This window comes from Symphalangus syndactylus, chromosome 21 (genome assembly GCF_028878055.3).
Source record: "Symphalangus syndactylus isolate Jambi chromosome 21, NHGRI_mSymSyn1-v2.1_pri, whole genome shotgun sequence".
Lineage (NCBI taxonomy): Eukaryota > Metazoa > Chordata > Mammalia > Primates > Hylobatidae > Symphalangus > Symphalangus syndactylus.
The window spans coordinates 67,202,116-67,223,310 of record NC_072443.2 but is presented as its reverse complement, the minus strand read 5'-3'; the positions used below and the strand labels follow the sequence as shown (position 1 = coordinate 67,223,310).

At 37.7% G+C, this 21,195-nt stretch overlaps 1 protein-coding gene across 10 annotated transcripts in view; it reads left to right on the top strand.

Moving 5' to 3' along the window:
• CNTN6 (contactin 6) overlaps positions 1–21,195 on the top strand; it is a 512,408-nt gene that overhangs the window by 349,565 nt on the left and 141,648 nt on the right. For all 10 annotated transcript variants that reach the window (XR_010118662.1, XR_010118660.1, XR_010118661.1 and 7 more), the window contains exon 5: positions 18,186–18,281. Coding sequence is in view for 7 of the 10 variants with exons in the window: in XM_063630727.1 (XP_063486797.1) it covers positions 18,186–18,281 (96 nt within the window). In the remaining 3 variants the exon portion in view is untranslated. The remainder of the gene's footprint in view (positions 1–18,185; positions 18,282–21,195) is intronic.

Sequence of the window (21,195 nt, the reverse complement as noted above, 5' to 3'; positions counted from 1 at the left end):
GCCTGTGGCTTCCAGATGGGGGTTCTGATTCAAAACATCCAGAGGCTCCATCAGTACTTACTATGCAGCATAACACCTTTTAGTGTCTAGAGGTGAGTCTTAATATTTTATACCATTAACTGTGTAGTCCCAAAGATAGATTCAGGGCAGATGTTTGATGTTTGGGTTGCGGAGTACCATAGCAAGTTTCTCTCCCTATCTTTGACATTTTCGTAGCGGTAACCACATCACCCGTCTTATCATTGGTGCTTTAGATAATAATTCCCTCAAATAAAACAAAAACTGAGGTGATTTTATAACATATTATGATATGGTTTGGCTGTGTCCCTGCCCAAATCTCATCTTGAATTGCAATTCTCACAATCTCCACCTGTTGTGGGAGGGATCCTGCGGGAGGTAATTGAATCATGGGGGCAGTTACCCTCATGCTGTTCTCTTGATAGTGAGTTCTCACGAGATCTGTTAATTTAAAGGGACTTTTCTCCTTTTGCTTGGTACCTCTACCTGACGCCGCCGTGTAAAGAAGGACGTGTATGCTTCCCCTTCTGCCATGACTATAGGTTTCCTGAGGCCTCCCCAGACATGCTGAACTGTGAGCTAATTAAACCTCTTTCCTTTATAAGTTACCCAGTGTCAGGTATGTCTTTATTAGCAGTATGTGAACAAAGTAATACACATTATATTCTCTACTTTTTGAAGAAAAAATTAAGAAACTGGCTGTTCAAACTTAATGTGAGGTATCAGAGAACTGTATGTACGATGGGGAAAAAAAAATTAGAGAAACATTGGTTTGCCACCAGCGGAAACTAACCAACTTGTCTATTTAGTTCATTGCTGCATTTTCAGCTGCTAGAGCAGTACGGGGCACATTTTAGTTACTTAATAAATTTGGCAGATGAGACTTGCTTTAAATGTCTACAGCACAATCTCTTTGGCTTTCTGTGAAAGCAGATATCATGGCAAAGACAGGGACTATGCAGTGTATTTAGGCGATGTTCTCAGAAGTATGGTGAAGGAGTAGCTAAATAGATAGGAAAAGGAGAAAACCCAAAAATTGATGAAGAATAAGGTAATTAATTGTTTGTCATTGTGGGCAACTGTGGCTCAGTACAGCTGAGTGCCCCCTACAACTATCAAGCACATCTCATTATTAGCCTAACATAGGCCAAGAAAACTGGGCATTTACTCATTACCTTCTGTACCTCATTGGTTAAGGATCAGTCCTCAGGACTTCAATCTCTAGTAATCTAGCCTGCTTTCTATGTAGACAAGTATGTGTCTGTGGAATAAAAAAATAACTTCTTAGGGCATTCTCAGGCAGAGCAACCCAAATGCTGGAGGCAGCAAACCCTCCGACGTAACTGTCCCCCAATGTGACAGGTAACTTCCTAAATGGGTTGAACAGATATGGGATATGGGGCACCTACAGTGGCTGCTACAATCATACTTTAAAAGAACTATAACACTTTTGGTTTCCCATGTGACAGTCATAATGTGAGAAAATTCAAGAAATTAGTTTGATGTTTACATTTTATCACATAATTTTAATTTAAAAGGTCGCATCTAATAAGACAAGAGGAGGTGTAAAAGTTCAAACATAGCAGTTCAGGAATTTAACATTTTTTCTCATATACTTGGCCCTAGTATTTCTATGAGTAAATAGGTTATTTTAGTTGTTCTTGGTAAATTAATGGATATGTGATTGGACTGCACTTACACTATCCTTCAAATAAATGAAAAACCCATTTGAGACAACTGGACAGTGATCTCCTGGATTATTATACTGAAGATGATAATTACAGTTTCTGCCTGTCTTATAAATAAGCAGTCCTCAGTTGCCAAATGGGCAACCTCTTTTCTGCAGTTACAGACATGTGGCATTGAACATCTCAAAAATCTGAAGTAAGAGTAACGAGACGACTTCATGGTAGGCTCGGGACAGAGAAGCTTATGCAGTGTCGTGGCTAGGATAAGCCAAAGCAATATGCAGGCTGAGATGTTATGGGGTCATGAACTATAAGTAAAAACAAGGACACTGATCGGCTGGGAAGATAGTGGAGCGGATATTCATGCAAAGCAGAGTTAACAGAGACTGGGACACCTGTAGATAAAGGAACCTAGAGAGGGAGGAGGAGAATAATTGGCAGGTGTCCTTCCTGTTCCCAGATATGCCTCCTGTACTTTGTTGGTCTAAGTTTTCTCTTGATCTTTTTTAACTCCACCCCCGCTTTAGCTTATACTACTTTAAGTGAATTTCGTTTCCTGGCATGTAAAGAGACCTGGCGCAAACAATGAACACACAATAATCATTGTAGCAGAAATTGAAGTGAACTAGAAAATCAACCAGTTGGTCGTTTAGGCCTTATGGCATTGTGCTAAAGACTATAGGTCATACTTTTTGAGATTTGAATATTTGTTCTATTAATTAATAACCAGTTTAGTGACCTTTTGGCAAGTTTTTTGAATATTTCTGGGATTTAGCATTTCATGTGTAAAATATATGTAATAATAATAAATATTTACTATACAATATGTTTATATAGTACCCACATATATAGTATAAATTTTATGAAGATTAAATGTAAATATAAATAAATCCAAGAAGATAATTGGTATAATAAAAAGAAAAATAACTAAAAAATAAATAAATGTAATAATTAAATCTACATATCAGTTAAATCAACTCCAAGTCTTTGTAACAGTTATAACTTATTTAGGGCCATTTGACATGTAGTTTTTAAACAAGTTATTTATTTCATTTGAGTCTCACAACAATCAAATAATATATATATTTTTAGAACATTTTATAGATCCATCCACCCATTCCTCTTTTCAGCAAATGTATCTTGAGTGCCCTTTGTGTATTAGACACGGAGCATATTCAAAGACATTGAAAAAAATGGAAAGTACCATTTTAAATGTCTCGCAGCTTATAAATCCAAACACTTCATTCAAGCACATATTTATCTGACTCCAAAGCCCAAACATTTTCCTTCAACTATGTGAACACTCTTTCTTTTTATGTAAAATAAGCAAGCTTTCCGTCTGTTTGAGGGTTTTTCTCTTTCCCCTGGGCCCCAGTCTCTTATAACCTAATTTTGGAAGTGACAAGCTATAATTTGACCAGACTCAGTTGGTTGTGCAGACTAATGCTGACACAATGTGGCAATACACAAAGTGGTGGATATTGGAAGCAAGTTCATTCAGGGCCATTTCACAGCCTAGCAACCACATCATTTTTCCAGGTCGATCCTAGCATCTTCTTTAAGAAATCTTTAATCAAACAAATTTGGTCTTTTCCTCTCTTCAATTCCTAAAGGAAACATTGTAGACTATGTTTGTAGTATTTTGTATATATATATTTTGTATATATACCTCGCTTTAGAGGTATAAATATTTATTAATTTATTAAACATGTACTTGTTGAATACCTGCTTTTTGCGAGCACTGAACTTGCGGGAAAACAAGGTCCCTGTTTTCATGAAGCTTATGGTTTATTTAGAGCACATTGAAATAAAGTAAATCAATAATCATTGCTGACAGTGACTGGGCCTTTGGGGAAAAATACAGAGTGATAGGGAACTGCTACGTTAGATTGGTTAGCCAAGGGAGGCTTCACTAAGTGGTAGTAGCAAGTAGGCTGCGATCTAAATGTCAAAAAGAATATAGAATGCAAAGATCTGGGGGTACATTTCCAAGCAGAAGAAACAAGAAGACCAAGGGCCATGGGGGGAGGAAACTCATTATGTTCTGAAAAACAGGAAAATAAAATGGCAGCTGTACTTGGAATGTTCTGAACACAGGTGAAAGGATGAGGTAAACAGGGCCATATCATATGGGGTTTTAAGTAATTTAGTAAACTATTTAAAGTGATCTTTATTTCTCTGAGTTGACTGATCATTAACCAAATATTTTTTGAGTAACTACTGTGGGCCAGCCCTTACTGGTACTGCAAAGGTAAACCTGTACACATTTTGTGGAAAGGCGCTGATACAAACAAACAGTGGCAGCCAAGTAGGGTTATTTTTTAGAAAGATTTTATAAATACATGAGTTAGTGAACAAACTCTACATTTAAATTACTGTTATAGTAAAGTATAATGCAATGCAAGCAGTTCACCTCTTTTTAAACTTATTAAATCAACCAACATGTCCTGAGCCACCTGTCTTTGAGGAGCAGCCACATAGAGAGAAGTTGAGTGGTTGATGTTATTTGGGACTGAAAGTTCCAGTTTCAGCTTTGACTGTAACCTATAACTTAAACCAGCTTCATTTATATTTTTTAAATTATTTTTAAATTTTATTTTTAATTATCAAATAATAATTGTATAGATTTACAGGGTAAAATGTGTCTTGATGTATCTTTAGATTATGGAATGGTTAAATCAAGCTAATTAAATTTGTCACCCCACATACTTGTCATTTTTGGTGGTAAAAACATTTAAAATCTACTCTTCTAGCAATTTTGGAGTATACAATACATTATTATTTATTATTGTTACCACTCTGTGCAGTAGATCACTAAAGCTTATTCTTCCTGTTTCACTGAAACTTTGCACTCTTTGACCAACATTTCCCCATTTTCCATGCACCCCTCTCCCCCAGCCTCTGGTGGCCACCATTCTACTCTCTACTTACATGAATTTAACTTTTTTGATTCCTTGTATGAGTGAGATCATTTGGTATTTGTCATTCTGTTGCTGGCTTATTTTACTTAGCATAATGTCCTCCAGGTTCATCCATGTTGCCACAAATGACCAAATTTCCTTTTTTTTTTTTTTTTTTTGGCTGGTTAGGGATAGTATTTTATTGTGTATATATGCCACATTTTTGTTATCTATTCACCTGATGATGGACACTTAACTTGCTTCCATGTCATTGCTATTGTGAATAATGCTGCAATGAACACCAGAATGCAGATATCTCTTTGGCATACTGATTTCAATTTCTTTGGATATATACCAGAAGTGGGATTGCTAGATCATATGGTAATTCTATCATTAGTTGTCTCAGCTAGCACTGTCTGCCTCTTCACCTCTAAATGAAACCTAGTCACTGTTTTCTGGAAAAATCAGTGTCCAGATAATTCCAGTGTAACCCAATGAACAGACATTTCCATGACTACTTCTGGCTCCAACTTCTGCTGAAGTCCCATTCTCTGCTCTGGGTCTTACAGTTTTCCCTCCTTCTCCATCCTGGTTCTTACTCAAGAGTAGAAATATTTTCTTAATTCTGTCCCTCAAACAACACACTTGATAAAATAAACACATGTCTATAGATTTTTGTTCGTAATAAAATATTTGTAGACATTTAGGGGAGCAGTATTGGCAAAAGAAAACACAAATTTCTATAAGTAGAAAAGACTATTTCGAAGAGTCCTTCAGCATTCTATATCTTGATTTTCTTTTTGTTTCTGTTCTCTCCCCTCCACCAAGTCCTCCTTCATGGCAAATGCAGTCAGACCACTTTGGTTGTCTCAAAGATATCTTGTCTCCTGATATGCCATGTCCTCTGGAGCTCAGATGCCCGATTTTCCTCAACAAGGTTTTTCAGCTTCAGCCTGAAACACAAAAAACCTTTGTGTTTTTTGAAATATCAATGTACTATCTGTACTGTTTTTTATTTTTCCCAAATTGTTTTGATTTTTTAATGAGTAAATTTGTTTGAAAAAACATATTTATTACCACTGTATCTAGAAAGCCAGTGTCATTCATCACAAATAGAACAAAACTTTAGAAGGCAATACACAGTTGTGTAAAGTTAAAGGTTTTTTTTTTGCATAACACCTAAGTGCATCACCCATACAACCAGTGATATCTCTCCCACACATTGGTAATGTCTCTTCTGCTTATCTCTCAGGATTACTGTCAACATTAAAAATGATGACAGAAATGGAAGTGCTTTGGAAAAAAATGAGATTTTATTTAATGGTCTCTTTCCCTCCCTCCCTTTATCTAAACCATAATGCATGCAAGGGTCCTTATCACAGAACCTAATTCTCCTTAGTGATGAGCTGGAGAAAGCTACAAAGAAAATGCAGATTGCAGCTGTGACTCCAAAGACCTTGCTTGGAGTAAGACAATTCAATGGAAAAATGTCAGTATTTAGCATCAACCCTGAAGTCACTCTCCCTAATTCCAGTTGTGGAAGTTCTTGCAAATTGAAACCAGTAGGATAAAAATCTCTGGTAAATTCAGAGCTTGTGTCCATGGGAGGTCTTTAAAAAATGTTCTTTTTTCACACTTCTTGGATAAACAGGAGCATTAAGACCTTTACCCAGGAGCTCTGTCCCATTACCTCCAAAACTCGACCTTTTGTATTTCACATAGGTTGCAAATTTTGCAATCTAACTTTCTGATTAAACCATCACAAGGAAAAAAAGGGCTTATTAAGGGCTATGTCTATGAAGGACCATAGCAGGTATAATGGTTCAAATAAACCACTCTTTCCAAGTGACCTCAGGCCTCACTCCATTGAAATCACTCTCCTTTACTCTAATGAGAGTCACACAGGTGAATCAAGAGGGAGCTATAAATGCAGTTGTTCCTGGAAGGGCACAGGTCCACCTAATTTGCCACCAAAACCAATACCTTCAGCCCCCTTTGCTGATGACCTGGCACAGGAGCTAATTACAAGTGAGCTTCTGGCCAGACTCCCTCAGACCTCTGGGAAGCCAGTGTTCAGCCTGGCCCTTTTTTTTTTTTTGGAGATGGAGTCTCTCTCTGTAAACTGCGTCCCCCAGGTTCAAGCAATTTTCCTGCCTCAGCCTCCTGGGTAGCTAGGACTACAGGCGCACGCTGCCACGCCCCGCTAATTTTTCAGATAGCCTAAACTTTTTTGTTACCTACCACTTGCTAAGACTTAAGTACAAGGTCAGGATGTACTTCCCCAAGTGACAGGGCAGACTGTGTTCGCTTGCTCTTGGATAAAAAGAAACTGTTTGCAGCCCTCTTTTTCCTCTCTTTCCTCTACTTTTTTTCCCCCTTCCATCAATGAGCAGGGAAAGTGGTATCCTGAACAGCTGAAAATGAATCAGAGCTGGGTAGTAGTCCCTATTCAATAAAAGGCCTCCTTTTATATTTTTAGCTATGTGGTCTTGAGCACATTGCTTAACCTTTCAGAGCACTGGTGTGTGTATTTATGAAATGGGAGTCACATGGGGTACCTACAACTCATTTTGTTTATAAAGTTCAGGAATTGGGAAGGTCTCAGTAATTAAGAGTTCCCCGGCTCGTGTACTAGGAAGCCCCTCTCATGGTACACCTGCATAGCTCTTAGTTGTTGCCATCAAATATTTAACCAAAATCTAATAAACACTTGATATTGGACAAAAATTGGAATGCTGATATCCAAGTAGGAAGTAAGAAGGTTTTTTAAGAGTTTATAGTGTCGAATCCATTTACAGTCCAAGTTAAAATTTCTCTTTGGGAAGGGTAAAATAATATTTATAAAAACTAACAAATAAGTGGAGAGAAAGTGAGTTGTTTTTTGGTCTCCTGGGAATAATGAATTCAACAAGCTGACCTTTGGATGAATCACTTTAGTGTCTGCAATGGCAATGGAATATACACGTTTCTGTTGCCATTCATGGCTTCCTCAGCAGAAACCTCACATTTCTTTCTGAAAAAAAAAACAACAACAACAACAACAAAAAAAAAAACATCCCTTGATGACACCGCTGATGCCACACTTTCCCACATGCTGCAATGCACCCTGAGGATGATTTACCTGAAGATTTGGCCTTTTCTGGATACTCCCCTTTTTGCCTTTGAACAATATTTATATCACTTATTAATCCCAAGAAGCACAAATTGCCCCTAAGAAATCTCTTTAGAGATTATTGACTACAAAGGTTTTGGCACTGTCCTCCCTGCAGAACAAAAGATGAGAAAATGAACATTTGCCAAAAGGCAAAGCCCAAGACTATGAGAAGCAGGGCAGCCTAGGATTTTTCTGGCTATTGTATGTCCACCCAAGCGGTTACTTCTGCCTTCAGTGGGCTGTGTAGCTTACTAGGCAGTGAGGCTCACTAACCGTCAGTCTAACAACTTGTGTCAAGTTGGAGAAACATTCTCTGGCATAAAATAGAGAGTGGGCTGGGCGTGGTGGCTCACGCCTGCAATCCTAGCACTTTGGGAGGCCGAGGTGGGCAGATCACGAGGTCAGGAGATCGAGACCATCCTGGTTAATACGGTGAAACCCCGTCTCTACTAAAAATATAAAAAATTAGCCAGGCATGGTGGCAGGTGCCTGTAGTCCCAGCTACTCAGGAGGCTGAGGCAGGAGAATGGCGTGAACCCGGGAGGCGGAGCTTGCAGTGAGACGAGATCATGCCACTGCACTTCACCCTGGGTGACAGAGACTCGGTCTCAAAAAAAAAAAAAAAAAAAAAAACAAAACAAAAAACAATGTGATGTGGCATTGGCAGTGCTTGGAATAAAATTCACTTGTTTTTGACTTTAGGTCTCCTTTTTGTTTTTTTCCATTCATTCATGAGCATTTAAGCTGCCACTGAATAGGCACAGAGGTATGTCCTGACTCAGTCTTCAAGAAAATATGTCTGGTTACATCATCCGACACTGAGATGCAAGCTGAAAAAAAAGCCAGTTTAAAAGTTCAAGCTGGGATTGGTGGCACACACCTCTAATCCTAGCTACTCAGAAGGCTAAGGCAGGAGGATTGCATGAGCCCAGGGATTTGAGGTTACAGTGAGCCATGAGCAAGCCACTGCACTCCAGCTGAGGCAAGAGAGTGAGACCCTGTCTCAAAAATTATAAAATAAATAAAATAAAAATAAAAATTCAAAACATCCTAATTTTGTTGATGTGCCCTCATATCATCAATAATATAATTAAAGTCCCTCACATCATGTATTTTGTACTTAACATCTTCTGCACACTTTAAATATATTATGTCGTGTGTTTTCTCTGAGGCAGGTACTATTGTTAGCTAGCTTATTTTAAAAGTGAAGAAAACTGAGGTAGAAAGATACTAAATAATCTGCCCTAAATCAATAGCTAGTGCATGCATGGCCAAGCTAGCATCTGAATATAGATAGTTTGACCCTAAACTTGCATTTTTGATCATTTTGTTCCATCACTAAGCCTTTTAAGGAATTCATTAGTGGGTTATTTAATCTATTTTGCATGCTACCTACATCACCTTCCTTTCAGGAACACCAAAGGCCAGTTGCCTTTTACCAGTTAAGTAATCTGGCATCTCAGTGTATCCTATGCAGTCCCATAATTGTGTTCTGTTTCTCTCATCTACTTTTAAATGTAGGGAATATGCCAGCTTAGTAAGAAGCGAGTTTGAGTCTAGCCCACATCTAGAACTTGTATTTTTATTTTTGTCATAAGTGTCACTGTTCTTACCACCATTTGTCAGGCAAATGAGTCCATTACAGAAAATCAAATCCAGTCTGACATGTATATTATCATAGACCAATTACCTAATTGATATTTCATATTTGTTTACTTGTTTATTTATGAAATGTTTACCTCCCTGAAAACTTAAGTGGTGGGCTGTTAGGGAAAAACATGCATTATGCGCTCCTTACTATTATCCTATCTATTTTTTTCATTAAAAAAAAAAAAAAAACGCTTCTCAGTGAATTCATTATATTCCCAGAAAAACAAGAAACAACGCACTTTTTCTCTACTTATATATAAATTTTTATAAAAATTCTTCTACACCCCCAAAAGTGAGGAATTTTAACTTGGACTGTAAATGGATTTGACGCCAGGAGCTCTTAAAATAACTTCTTACTTCCTACTTGGATATTAGCATTCCAAATGTATGACCAATTCTAAGATTTAGCTATTGCCTCTTTTACAGCGTTTGACAATAGCATTGCGCTTGATTAGGTTATGTCGTGTTGTGTTACTGAGTTATGCTAGGAAACATAATAATATCATGAACACCATGACTGAGTATATAGCATCCAGAAAATGATGGTGGAAAATGAAACTGCTTTCAGTAGAGATATTTCTCTGTGCCAATTAATAAAGGCATGGGAAAATTAATTACTATAGAACTAAAACGAAATCACTCAAGAAATAGGAAATAGCAACATGAACAATTTTGGTATTATTCATAACTTGTCCTCTTCAAAGAAGAGAAGTATGGAGAGATACAAATTTAGAATAACCTCACTATAATGTCTTGAGATTCTTAAGAGTGTTTTAATACTGAAAGTTGCATATATTATATCTGGGAGTTCTGTGAGACTTATGCAGATTTGGGGATTTGTTTTCTTGGTGTCTTTTACCATTTCTCTTTTGCTAGGCAGAGTATTGGCATTTCTTTGCCCAGCAAATTGTTTTTGCCATAGGCCAAAACAAAATACATACCTTCAACATGGGAACCGCATCATGAAGGTGAACAAGTTCCCCAACATCTTGTTTACTCCAGAGCAAGCTTTCAGTGCTGAAACTTTTTCAGAAGGATTCTCAAAGGGGGAAAATAGTATTTGGTTGACGGAAACCAGAAAGCAGGGTAAAATAAATCGTAGAGTTTAAAATTAGACCTAACATCTTTGAAGTGACCAATAATTGAAATTGCTTCTGAGGTGTGGAAAGAGAGAACAGGTCTGTCTGGGTAACGTTCTAGACAGAGAGGCAATATGGTCTGGTGGTTAAGCGGATGCACTCTAGAACCACAGTATTTGTTTCTTTACTTTGTCTTTGTTTGTTTGTCTGTTTGTATTTGCTTTTTGAGACAAAGTCTGGCTCTGTCACCCAGGCTAGAGTGTGGAGTGCAGTGGTGCGATCTTGGCTCACTGCAACCTTCTGCCTCCTAAGTAGCTGGGACCACAGGTACATGCCACTGCATTAGTCTTTTTTTTATATTTTTAGTAGAGACAGGGTTTCACCATGTTGCCCGGGCTGGTGTCCAATTCCTGGTCTCACGTGATCCGCCCACCTTGGTGTCCCAAATTGCTGGGATTACAGGCTGGAGCCATGGCGCCTTGTCTAGAGACACAGCATCTGGAATTAAATTTTATTTCCTTCACTTATTACCTGTGTGAACTCATACAGATCAATCAATTTCTGTGTGTGACAGCAGGAGCAGACAGAGCTGAACATCTTGGCAGATGAAAGCGAGGGACATTTTCCGCCTGCTCCTGAAAGACAGGATTGTAGTAGGGAAGTTATAGAAGAGAGACAGCAGACACAAGCAAGTAAGAGGAGTAACTAAAGGGCCTTTAGGAGCCATATACCCAATATTTGATTCTAAGATGTTCGAGCTGCATATGAATATATCAGTAAGGCTGACACAGGCTCAAAATTTGGTAGTGGTGATGCATCACACCTCTGTGTATGTGCTGGTGGGGGGTGCATAGCTCTCTATGTTTGTCAAAATAAGGGGCTACATTCTATGTTCACATACAGATACAGGGAGAATGTAAGAGTGGAGATAAATCAAGAAATATAAAGAGAGGTACAAATAAGGATTCAGAGGATTCAGGACATCAGAAACAGAGCCACTTCTAGAAACTACAAATTCTTGGGGGAGAGAAAGCATCTTTACCTCTCCGCCAGCAATTTGTACAACTTTTTGGAAAAGCATTAGGCTTTTGATTGTTTGTTTGACCATGGAGTATTAGTTTGTTAATTTTATAAATTATAAGTGGCAAGGAGACCCCAGGTAATATCTGGAGAGCAGTGTTTTAGTGTGAACCCTGGAACCAGAGTGATATGGTTTTGATGTATCCCCACCTAAATCCCACATTAAATTGTAGTTGCCATAATCCCCACATGTCATGGGAGGGACCCAGTGAGAGGTAATTGAATCATGGGGGCACGTTTTACCCATGCTGTCCTCCTGATAGTGAATAAGTCTCACAAGATCTGATGGCTTTAGAAAGGGCAGTTCCCCTGCATACACTGTCTTGCCTGCCACCATGTAAGATGTGGCTTTGCTCCTCCTTCACCTTCCACCATGATTATAAGGCCTCCTGAGCCATGTGGAGCTGTGAGTCCATTAAAACTCTTTTTCTTTATGAATTGTCCAGTCTCAGGTATTTCTTCATAGTAGTATGAAAATTGACTAATACACAAACTCTCTTTTTCAACCTTATCTGGACACATAGAAATTGGGTCAACTTTGGTCAGTGGCCAATCATCTGTGAACCTCAATTTCCTCCTTCGCTAAATGAAGGTGACAATGGTACAGGTGATTGTGTGGATTACAGGTGGTTCTGAGGATTCAATGAGTGTACTTATCAGAGCATCTGACATATAATGGCTATTCTCCATATATTAAAAAATGAAAGAACAAAGAAAAAATTTAAAACATTACAATGAAATAATTCATACATAGTAAATGGGAAAAAAATATATCATTACTCAGATTTTTAACAACTCAGCTGGGTGTACTATGTCCTACTCTAAGCATGCCCGTTTTTCTGGTGAATATTTTCCCTATCTCCAGCTTTTCAGGTGCTGTCTTCTTGGTCCTGATCAATGGACCCTGGGTACACATAGCCTTCCTTCAAGCTTATGAGACTTGGCAAACCACTGGCCTCCTTCTGTGTCAGGGGCTGGCACTGCCAAGTGCATCCTCTGATTGTGATCCTCAGGCCTTGGCAGCAAATGTACAGTTTTCTTGCTTTAATTAGGCTGAGATTCATTCCTACACGTGGCAGCTGCAAAGATATATTCTCTTTACAATTAGATATTACAATACTTGTATTGCCTGAACCTTAATTTTAAGTACATTTTGGTGGCCTTTGTCCCTCCCTTGCACCTTGTTTGCTCCAAGAGAGAGCATATGGCCCAGTAATTTCTTAAAGCTCATTTTATGGGCCATTCTCAGGCACTTCCTGCTGGCCTTTGGAACAGAGCCTTATTCGTGACTGCATTTTGCTTATACTCCTGCCAAATGCTTCCTCCAAAACCAGCAATAAAACCACAGGACCTGATAAGCCTTGGCCATCAGAATGGCTTAATGAGAGCAACCTCAACAATTGAGGTCGTTAACAGCAACCAGCACTGCAGGATTTGTAGCCCGTGCACAAGGGCAACCTGGGCAGGTCACCTTTGTGGTCTAAGAGAATATCTCCAAATATTATAGAATTTGAGACCATCTCTGAGAATGATCTCATTCTAAGCAATTTTCTTTTAAGCAAAAATGGATAGGACAAAAATAGAAACTGGTGGTTCTCTCTGGCCTCTCCTTGTAGAAGAATAATTCTAGAGTTCTTAAAGGTCTTACAGAGCAAAGAAAATATTCACTGGATGCTTGTATGGCTACCTAATTCAGTCACCCTTGCCTCAGAAAATGCTCTGAATTAAATCTTGTTTCCAGCTAGCAGAAGGGTATTTGAAATACAGATTGGATCTGTACAATAGACCTTGTTCAAAGCATATTCACATGAGATGGCACGTAGTTTAAATAAGGCAGACTTACATCTTGTCTATGATCTGTGTGCTATTAAACGGTTTTAAAATGTGAATTATTAATTAAAACCTGTGAACTACTAACATTTTGGAATGACTGTTTTGATAGCTAACAGGACTTGTGTGACTTTTAAGAGGCGTTGATTTCCTTTCATGTCAGCTAATAGAAATCCTATTGTAATCACAAAAGGCACAGAGAAATTATGTCACAAGCGGATGCTATTTAAGTGGAAGTGAACACAGAATATATTAAAGTATCAGTGTTCTTATCAACAGTGTGTTATAATGACTTCTGATTAACACTGAAAAGATAATTGATGATCCTAGGATTGTGGAGCACTGACAATGTGACATTGAGAGAATTCAATCCAAAGCTTGTTAATTTCATAGAATCATTCAATTTCTCATTACTCCTTTGTGACAGTGTTTGTCTTTGTGACCATTACAATATAGTCACAATTTAATGGGACCTTTCAAAAACAATAGTAAGAAAAAAACCCTTAAAATTGTCACCTATGATGATTATTACTAGAAACAGAAACAATGATTTCAATATATTAATTTTTTTTGTTTTAAAATGAAGCTTATTAGGCTGATTTTTATTCAGGAGTCACATTTAAACTGATACAAGCCAAAGTCATAAAGTACTCCCAAGTCAAGGCAATAGTTCACATCAACAGTACCAACATATGTAGGCCGATTTAGTTTTTCCATGGCCAAAGAAGAAAGGAAGCATATTTGATGTAAATTCCTCTATGAGAAACATGGTAGGCATGCCAGGTCCTAAATTAGTATAAAGGTAATGACTACTGATTGAGAGCAGGCGGAGAAAGGGAAGGGGGTGTAGTTGAGGATCAGTAGAGTTTATCTTAATACTTTTGTATCAAATACTTTTGTTATTAAACGTAAAGAAAATATAAGACTTTCTCAATTTACGTGTCAGATCTGGTGAATCTATCTTATTGAACTCATACTTTACATGGATTGAAAAGCAATGTTTACAAAAAGAACACTGATACGGGAAGTAATGTAGTTAGCAGAGATAAACTGTGGATGTTTCAAATAAAATCATCTACCTCCAAAAATTTTATTGGAACTAGAATGTGATATTTAACTTGTATTTTTAGATTAGTGTATCTGAACTTTGTATCAGTCAGAGGAAAATGTATGGTTGGCCGTAACCACTTGGAATGTCATAATCATAGTAATTACCACTACCTAGTAGTGGTAATTACCAATATCCTAGGCTTTAGTCTAGATACTTTAAATTCATCATTTTATTTAATCTCCATAACAATCTTGCTAAAAATTGGTGTGTTTATTGGATCTTTTATCTTCCCAAATGACCACCCAAAGCCCCCCTCAATCAGTTTGATTGAAAAATTTGAAACCACCACCAAAAACTTTCTCATCTAACCCAGGAAAAACTCTGCAGTCCATCTTATATAAGCACATATAAGTTTTGTTTTAATTTCTCTTTCCTTACAAAGGCCAATCGTTCCATGTGAGTTCTGATTGTCACCTTTCAGGATTTACAAGGACCTTATTTTATCTGTGTCCTGAATCATCAATCTCTTTCTTTACTTGATCATTTATTTCAGCATAGTGGCCTCACGCTCCAAACCTTTTGGTATTCTTCCTAAATCTCACCTCTTATTCGTAGCCAACTCCAAAGAGTTCTCATGACTGTGATCTCCATGTCCTTATCTGCTATCTACTCTCCACTTCTCAATTCATGTTGGCTTCTTCCCTAAACTCTACTTAAACTTTTCTTGGCAAGATCACATATGACCAACATTGTTTTGTCTTTTATGTTCATATATTATTCACCTCTAGCTTTTTACACACACTCTCTCATATCTGTGGTTCTCTACCTCTAAATATGGAGATTTTCAAGCTTAGCTCCTAGACAACTGTCCACCAATTTGCTCATGCCAAAAGTTTAAGAGTCACCCCATCAGGTTTACATTCATACCTATGACTTCAAATATGGTGTATATGCTGATAAACCCCATTCTTAGCCCTGAGCTTGTTTTCCTGCCACTAGATGGTCCCATTTGGGGGTGATGGGAGATAGTGACAGATCATCAGGCATTAGGTTATCACAAGGAGCGTGCAACTTAGATCCCTCACATGCGCGGTTCACAGTAGGGTTTGTGTTCCTATGAGAATCTAATGCCACTGCTGATCTAACAGGAGGCAGAGCTCGGGAGGTAATGTGATTGACAGGGAGTGGCTGTAAATAAAATGAAGCTTTGTTCGCTTGCCTGCCACTTATCTCCTGCTGTGTGGTTTGGGGGTTGGAGACCCCTGTTTGTTTTATAGTATTTGTAATATTGTCACTTAGATAGCTCATGGATAATACAAATTTAATAGATCCAAAATGAAATTCTTGAATTCCTCTAAACAATACCAATAATTTGTTCCAATTAGACCACAGTAAGGTTGTTAAAACATAAGCAAAACTGAAAAACTACAATATGTAATCTTTAGAAGACTTTAAAAGATAAAGACAGATGTAAGTAAAGACAGGTAATCTCTACTTTCACATCTCCCATCCATTCCTCTTAGACAACCAATGTGCATTTTTTAAAAAGTCCATTCTGTAACTTTATGCCAGTTTAACAGGATGCTTATATTAGTTTTTTACTGTTTTTTTCTTCCACAATAGGATAATGATATATCAATATTTAGTGACTTTTTAAAGAACATGACATTAAGAATGTTCCAAATCAAACCATTTAGATTTGATATATTCTTTCAAATTTTCAATGACACGATTTTCTATGCATGTTCCAGGTATGATTCAATGATGTGCACTGCTGTATTATTAGATTATTTCCAATCCATTTTATTTGTATTTTAAATTTAAAACAAATGTATTATATATACATAGCCCACGATATCCTGCTTATTACTGCACTTGCACTGAAACCTGGCCCGTTATGCACTAACAACCCTGGCTTCTATTCAGTACCACAAAACGTCCCTACATTTTTTATATCCAGAAATTTAGTACTGTTTTTTCATTCTGGAAGCAATGCTTTCCCTGTATCTTACCATCACTGCATGGCTGTCTCTTTCTCATCTGTCAGATCAGTGCTCTCTTCTTTGGTTTTACAGAGTATCTTAGGGTAAACTGATGGGACAGAGACCCGAAAACAAATGCCTCAAACAAGATAGAAGTTTACTTATATGTAATATAATGATCTAAAGTTGATGTTCCATATTAGCTATGTTTCTGCTCCAGTTAGTCACTCAAATACCCAGGTGAATGGTGGCTCTTTTGCAATCAACAAGTGGCTTTCAAGACCTCCTATATCATTGGCAATTTGGCAATTTAGGTGGGTGTGGTGGTAGGTGGATCAGGAACATCAAAATTTGTGGAGATTTCCTCTCAAACATAGTAAGTGAAAGTTTCATTCATCATTTTTGCTTGCCATATTTAGCTGCAGAGGAATCTGGGAAATGTGATCTCCGGTTAGACAAGCATGTTTGATCAACAAGTCTATTATTATGGGAGAAGGAAGAATAGATCTTGGTAGACAATTTCAGTCTGCACTCAAAGACACTTACCACAATTTGTAAATGATGTATTTGTTTTAAAACAATCTTCTGGTCTTCCCATTAGATAGTAAGCACAATAAAGGTAAAATACCTGCCTGTTTTATTGTTTTATTCACAAATAAACCTTCTCCCCTTAATACTACTTCCGTCTTTTAGTAGGTTTTTTTTCTTTTTTCTTTTTTTTTTTGAGACCGATTCTGGCTCTGTCGCTCAGCCTGGAGTACAGTGGCACAATCTCGGCTCATTGCAACCTTTGCCTCCTGGGTTCAAGCAATTCTCATACCTCAGCCTCCTGACATAGCTGGAATTACAGCCATGTGCCACCATGCCTGCTAATTTTTGTAATTTTAGTAGAGATGAGGTTTTGCCATATTGGCCAAGCTGATCTCAAACTCCTGGCCACAAGCAATCTGTCTGACTCAGCCTCCTAAAGTGCTGGGATTACAGGAGTGAGCCACCACACCCAGATTAGTAGGTTAATTCATTAACTAATTGAATGAATGAAAGGATTTTACAGGTAAAGAAACTGAGGCTCAAAGAAGTTAAACAATTTAGGAGAATGGGTGACCATTCTTCAGGAAGGTGGAAAGACTTATGCCTCAGATGGCTTAACAAGGTATAGCTAGTAAGCACTCTTTCAACTCTGAATTTCTGTGATTCTGTTATGTAGGAAATCATCACATTCCAAATAAGATCATGAGCCTGCTTTGTAAAGGAATAAATCAAGAGAAAATTGAAAATACATTTTCTGTCTCATTGGTTCTGTCACACAGAACTCTTTCCCTCACACCATTACATCCTAAATTCTCATAGATGCCAGCCACACTTTAAAATGGCAACCATTAATCTAAGATGTTGGAACACTGCAGCAAACTTGTGACATACCTTTTTAAAATCACACCTTCCTTGGACAGACAAAGTAAATACGTGTTGGGCTTAACAGATTTCCTGCTAGGCTACACTGTCTGGAAGAATAAAAGCAAACAGATAGTGAGTATTGTCTTTATCACATACTGTGTTTAATTAAAAAGAAGGAAAGAAACACAAGATTTTGCAAGATAATAAGTCCAGTTAAACTGATTGTCAACTAAGTCTTCTGGTCAGCAAAGTATGAGATTAATTCCCCTTAATAATAAAAATATTCTTGAGATTCTTCTTTAAAATATTTATTCTGCAAAGTAACTAATTATAAATCTGCTTTTCTTTGTTTTCCAAGATATTGAAGACTTTGAAACTAAAACAAGAAGCACAGTATCTGTCCGAGAAGGTCAAGGTGTGGTGCTTCTCTGTGGCCCACCGCCACATTTTGGAGGTATGATGGGGTGATTTGGGTCACGTCATTAATGCGGTCACTTGGAGAGTGATATGAGCACATCAGGTCTTAGAGTTAATGATCACCTTTTATCCAATCAAAGAAACTGTGAATCTCGTCAAGTGCATCTACTGCATACAAATAGCTCTATATCCAAATATTTTCTTTTAAAAATATTTGTTCAAGTAGCCACGCAGCAAATTTGTCTTTAAGGAGGTACAGCATGGCATTGTACGTAGTGTGAGTGCCAGGGCTTTGTAGAGAAACTGACGGCAGCTGTAATTTGGTGCTGTGACAGGCAAACTTCATGACAAGGGGACAATTTATTTAACCCACTTTGAGGCTTGGTTTTCTCATCTATAAAATAGAGACATTAACTGGTTTTTTTGTCTGTTTGGTTTGTTGTAAATGTTAAATGAGCTAATAAATGTAAATTGAGTAGTGTAATAACTAGTGCTTTAGTAAGTAAAGAAAGTTAAGATTGTTACTACCTTTTTATTTTTGGGCTCTATGGAGAAGCAAATTCCAACCAACACTCCTCTTGGCAACGTCACATTAATTACTGGAAGGGATAGATCCCCTTTAACTGGAAGCAAATTCTGTATAGCACCAAATCAGAATGTCTCCTGGCAATGGTAAAAATCAAGCAATAAATGCCGCCTCTACTTTGGAAGACTGGATTGGTCAGTGGACTGGCCCGTTGTCAGGGATCCAGACTACTTACTGATTCTCATCCCCTTGGGAATGGATTTTCTCAAATTTCACATGATTTGGTAAATTTGGTCATGATTCTCAACTCACAGTGAACCTGAAGGAGGTAGTGTGAAAACATCCATGGAGTCATTTGGTACAAACCAATATCACGCTAACTATATTATAGAAAGCTTAATAACAGCAAAGACTTACACAGCACAAACCAAGGACTTTAACATGTATTAGATTCTTAAATTTTCACAAAAACTTATAAGAGATATGAGTGTAATTATTGTTTTACAGCCTCAGTACACTACAGAGAAATAGAAAGATGTTAATTAACTGGTCCAAGGTCACGCAGCTGGCAGGCATTGAAGCCAATATTCAAATCCAGGAAGTCTGGCTCCCAGACCCTCAGCTCTTAACTATCACTGCAGTTGTTATAATTGATTTCTACTCTAGAATGGGAGAACTTTTAAAACACTTAGGACAGATGTTTAAAAATAAAATTTAAGCAATTTACCTTTAATGTTAAACCAAATCTTATTTATGAGCCTTGAGAAACTTGAAAGCATTTTTCCATTATTATTTTTACACAACCTCATGAATTGCCATGACCAAAAGAAAAGAAAACTAATTCAAAGTTAACAATATCTTATTCAGTATTATTACAGAGTATTATGGCATTATATTCACCTGAAATGATAGGGAAGAGTTGCAATGCTTTTAATGCTATATTGAAATAAAATAATATTATTTCAGAACACACAAACATTGCTCAGGCTCTTTTGGTGCTTATTTTTTAACCATATAGAAAATTATTTTCCAGCACCATAATCTGAGATGACAAAATATGGAAAATCATATCAGTTTGTCCTGTCAGTCTATGTCATTTTATGCTCTTATGGTATTATTCAAATACTCTTGACACTATTGAAGATTGTTTTCAACTTTGTTTAACCGGGAATAAAAGAAATGTAAAATATTTGTAAATGAATCTGTTCCATATGTAAAAAAATTTAAAAAATTAAAAGGCAGCCAAACAGGAGACATTTGTCCTTGTTACCTTGTCACCTATCAACATTAAAGGATATGTTGATCTTTTAAAGTATGTGAGGCCCTCATTATAATAGTGCCCCTAGGATCAGTGCCATAAAATTAAGTCACAGGTATACAAAAACTGCCTTAAATTAAGACCTTTGGGACTGAATAATCTTGCTGCATAGGAGTAATGGCAAACTTGTCTAATACCAATTTCTTTTTCTTTCTTTCTTTTTTTTTTTTTGATATGGCGTCTTGCTCTGCCTCCCAGGCTGGAGTGCAGTGGCTCGATCTTGGCTCAATGCAACCTCTGCCTCCTGGGTTCAAGCGATTCTCCTACCTCAGCCTACTGAGTAGCTGGGATTACATTTGCAAACCACCACACCCAGCTAATTTTTCTAGTTTTAGTAGAGACGGGGTTTTGCCATGTTGACCAGGCTGGTCTCAAACTCCTAACCTCAGGTGATCTGCCCACCTCAGCCTCCCAAAGTGCTGGGATTACAGGCTTGAGCCACCACATCTGGTCCCAGATTTAATTTATGTTACAAGTAGCATCTCATCATGATTCCAAGCATATTTGTTGGCTGAATCCTGTTTCTTGCAGTTAAGGTCCCTGTTTCCTTGATGACTGGCTGTTAAGGGACACTCTCGACTTCTAGAGCCTGCTGAATTTCTTGCCATGAGCATTTTTCCAATGTCAAAGCCAGGAACAGAGAATCTATCCCACATTAAGTCCCTCGAACATTTCAAATTTCTTTAGTCAGGAAGAGCCCCATCTCTTGTAAGGGCTCACCTGATGTAGATCATGCCCACAAAAGCTGAAGTCAGTTTCTTTAAATCAACCTGTGCCATCTAATCTTATCTAATCATGGGCGTGATCTCTCATCCTGTTACAAGTCCCACTCACACTCAAATGAAGAGAATTATACAAGGGCATGGGTCGTTGAAGGTCATCTTGGAATTCTGCCCTACAATATGTTTCTCAAACATTATTTCTTCTGTTTCCTATCTCCCTGAAGGCTCTGTATTTCCTACCACACATGGCTCTCACAGAGCAACGTCCTAGAAATATAGTAATGGGGGCAGACGGAGTTAACAGAGCACTGTAAAGTAAATGTTGGCATGGCCAAATTATTTTTTAAATCTCATGTGTAAATATTAAAAAAGCTTCTCATAAAGA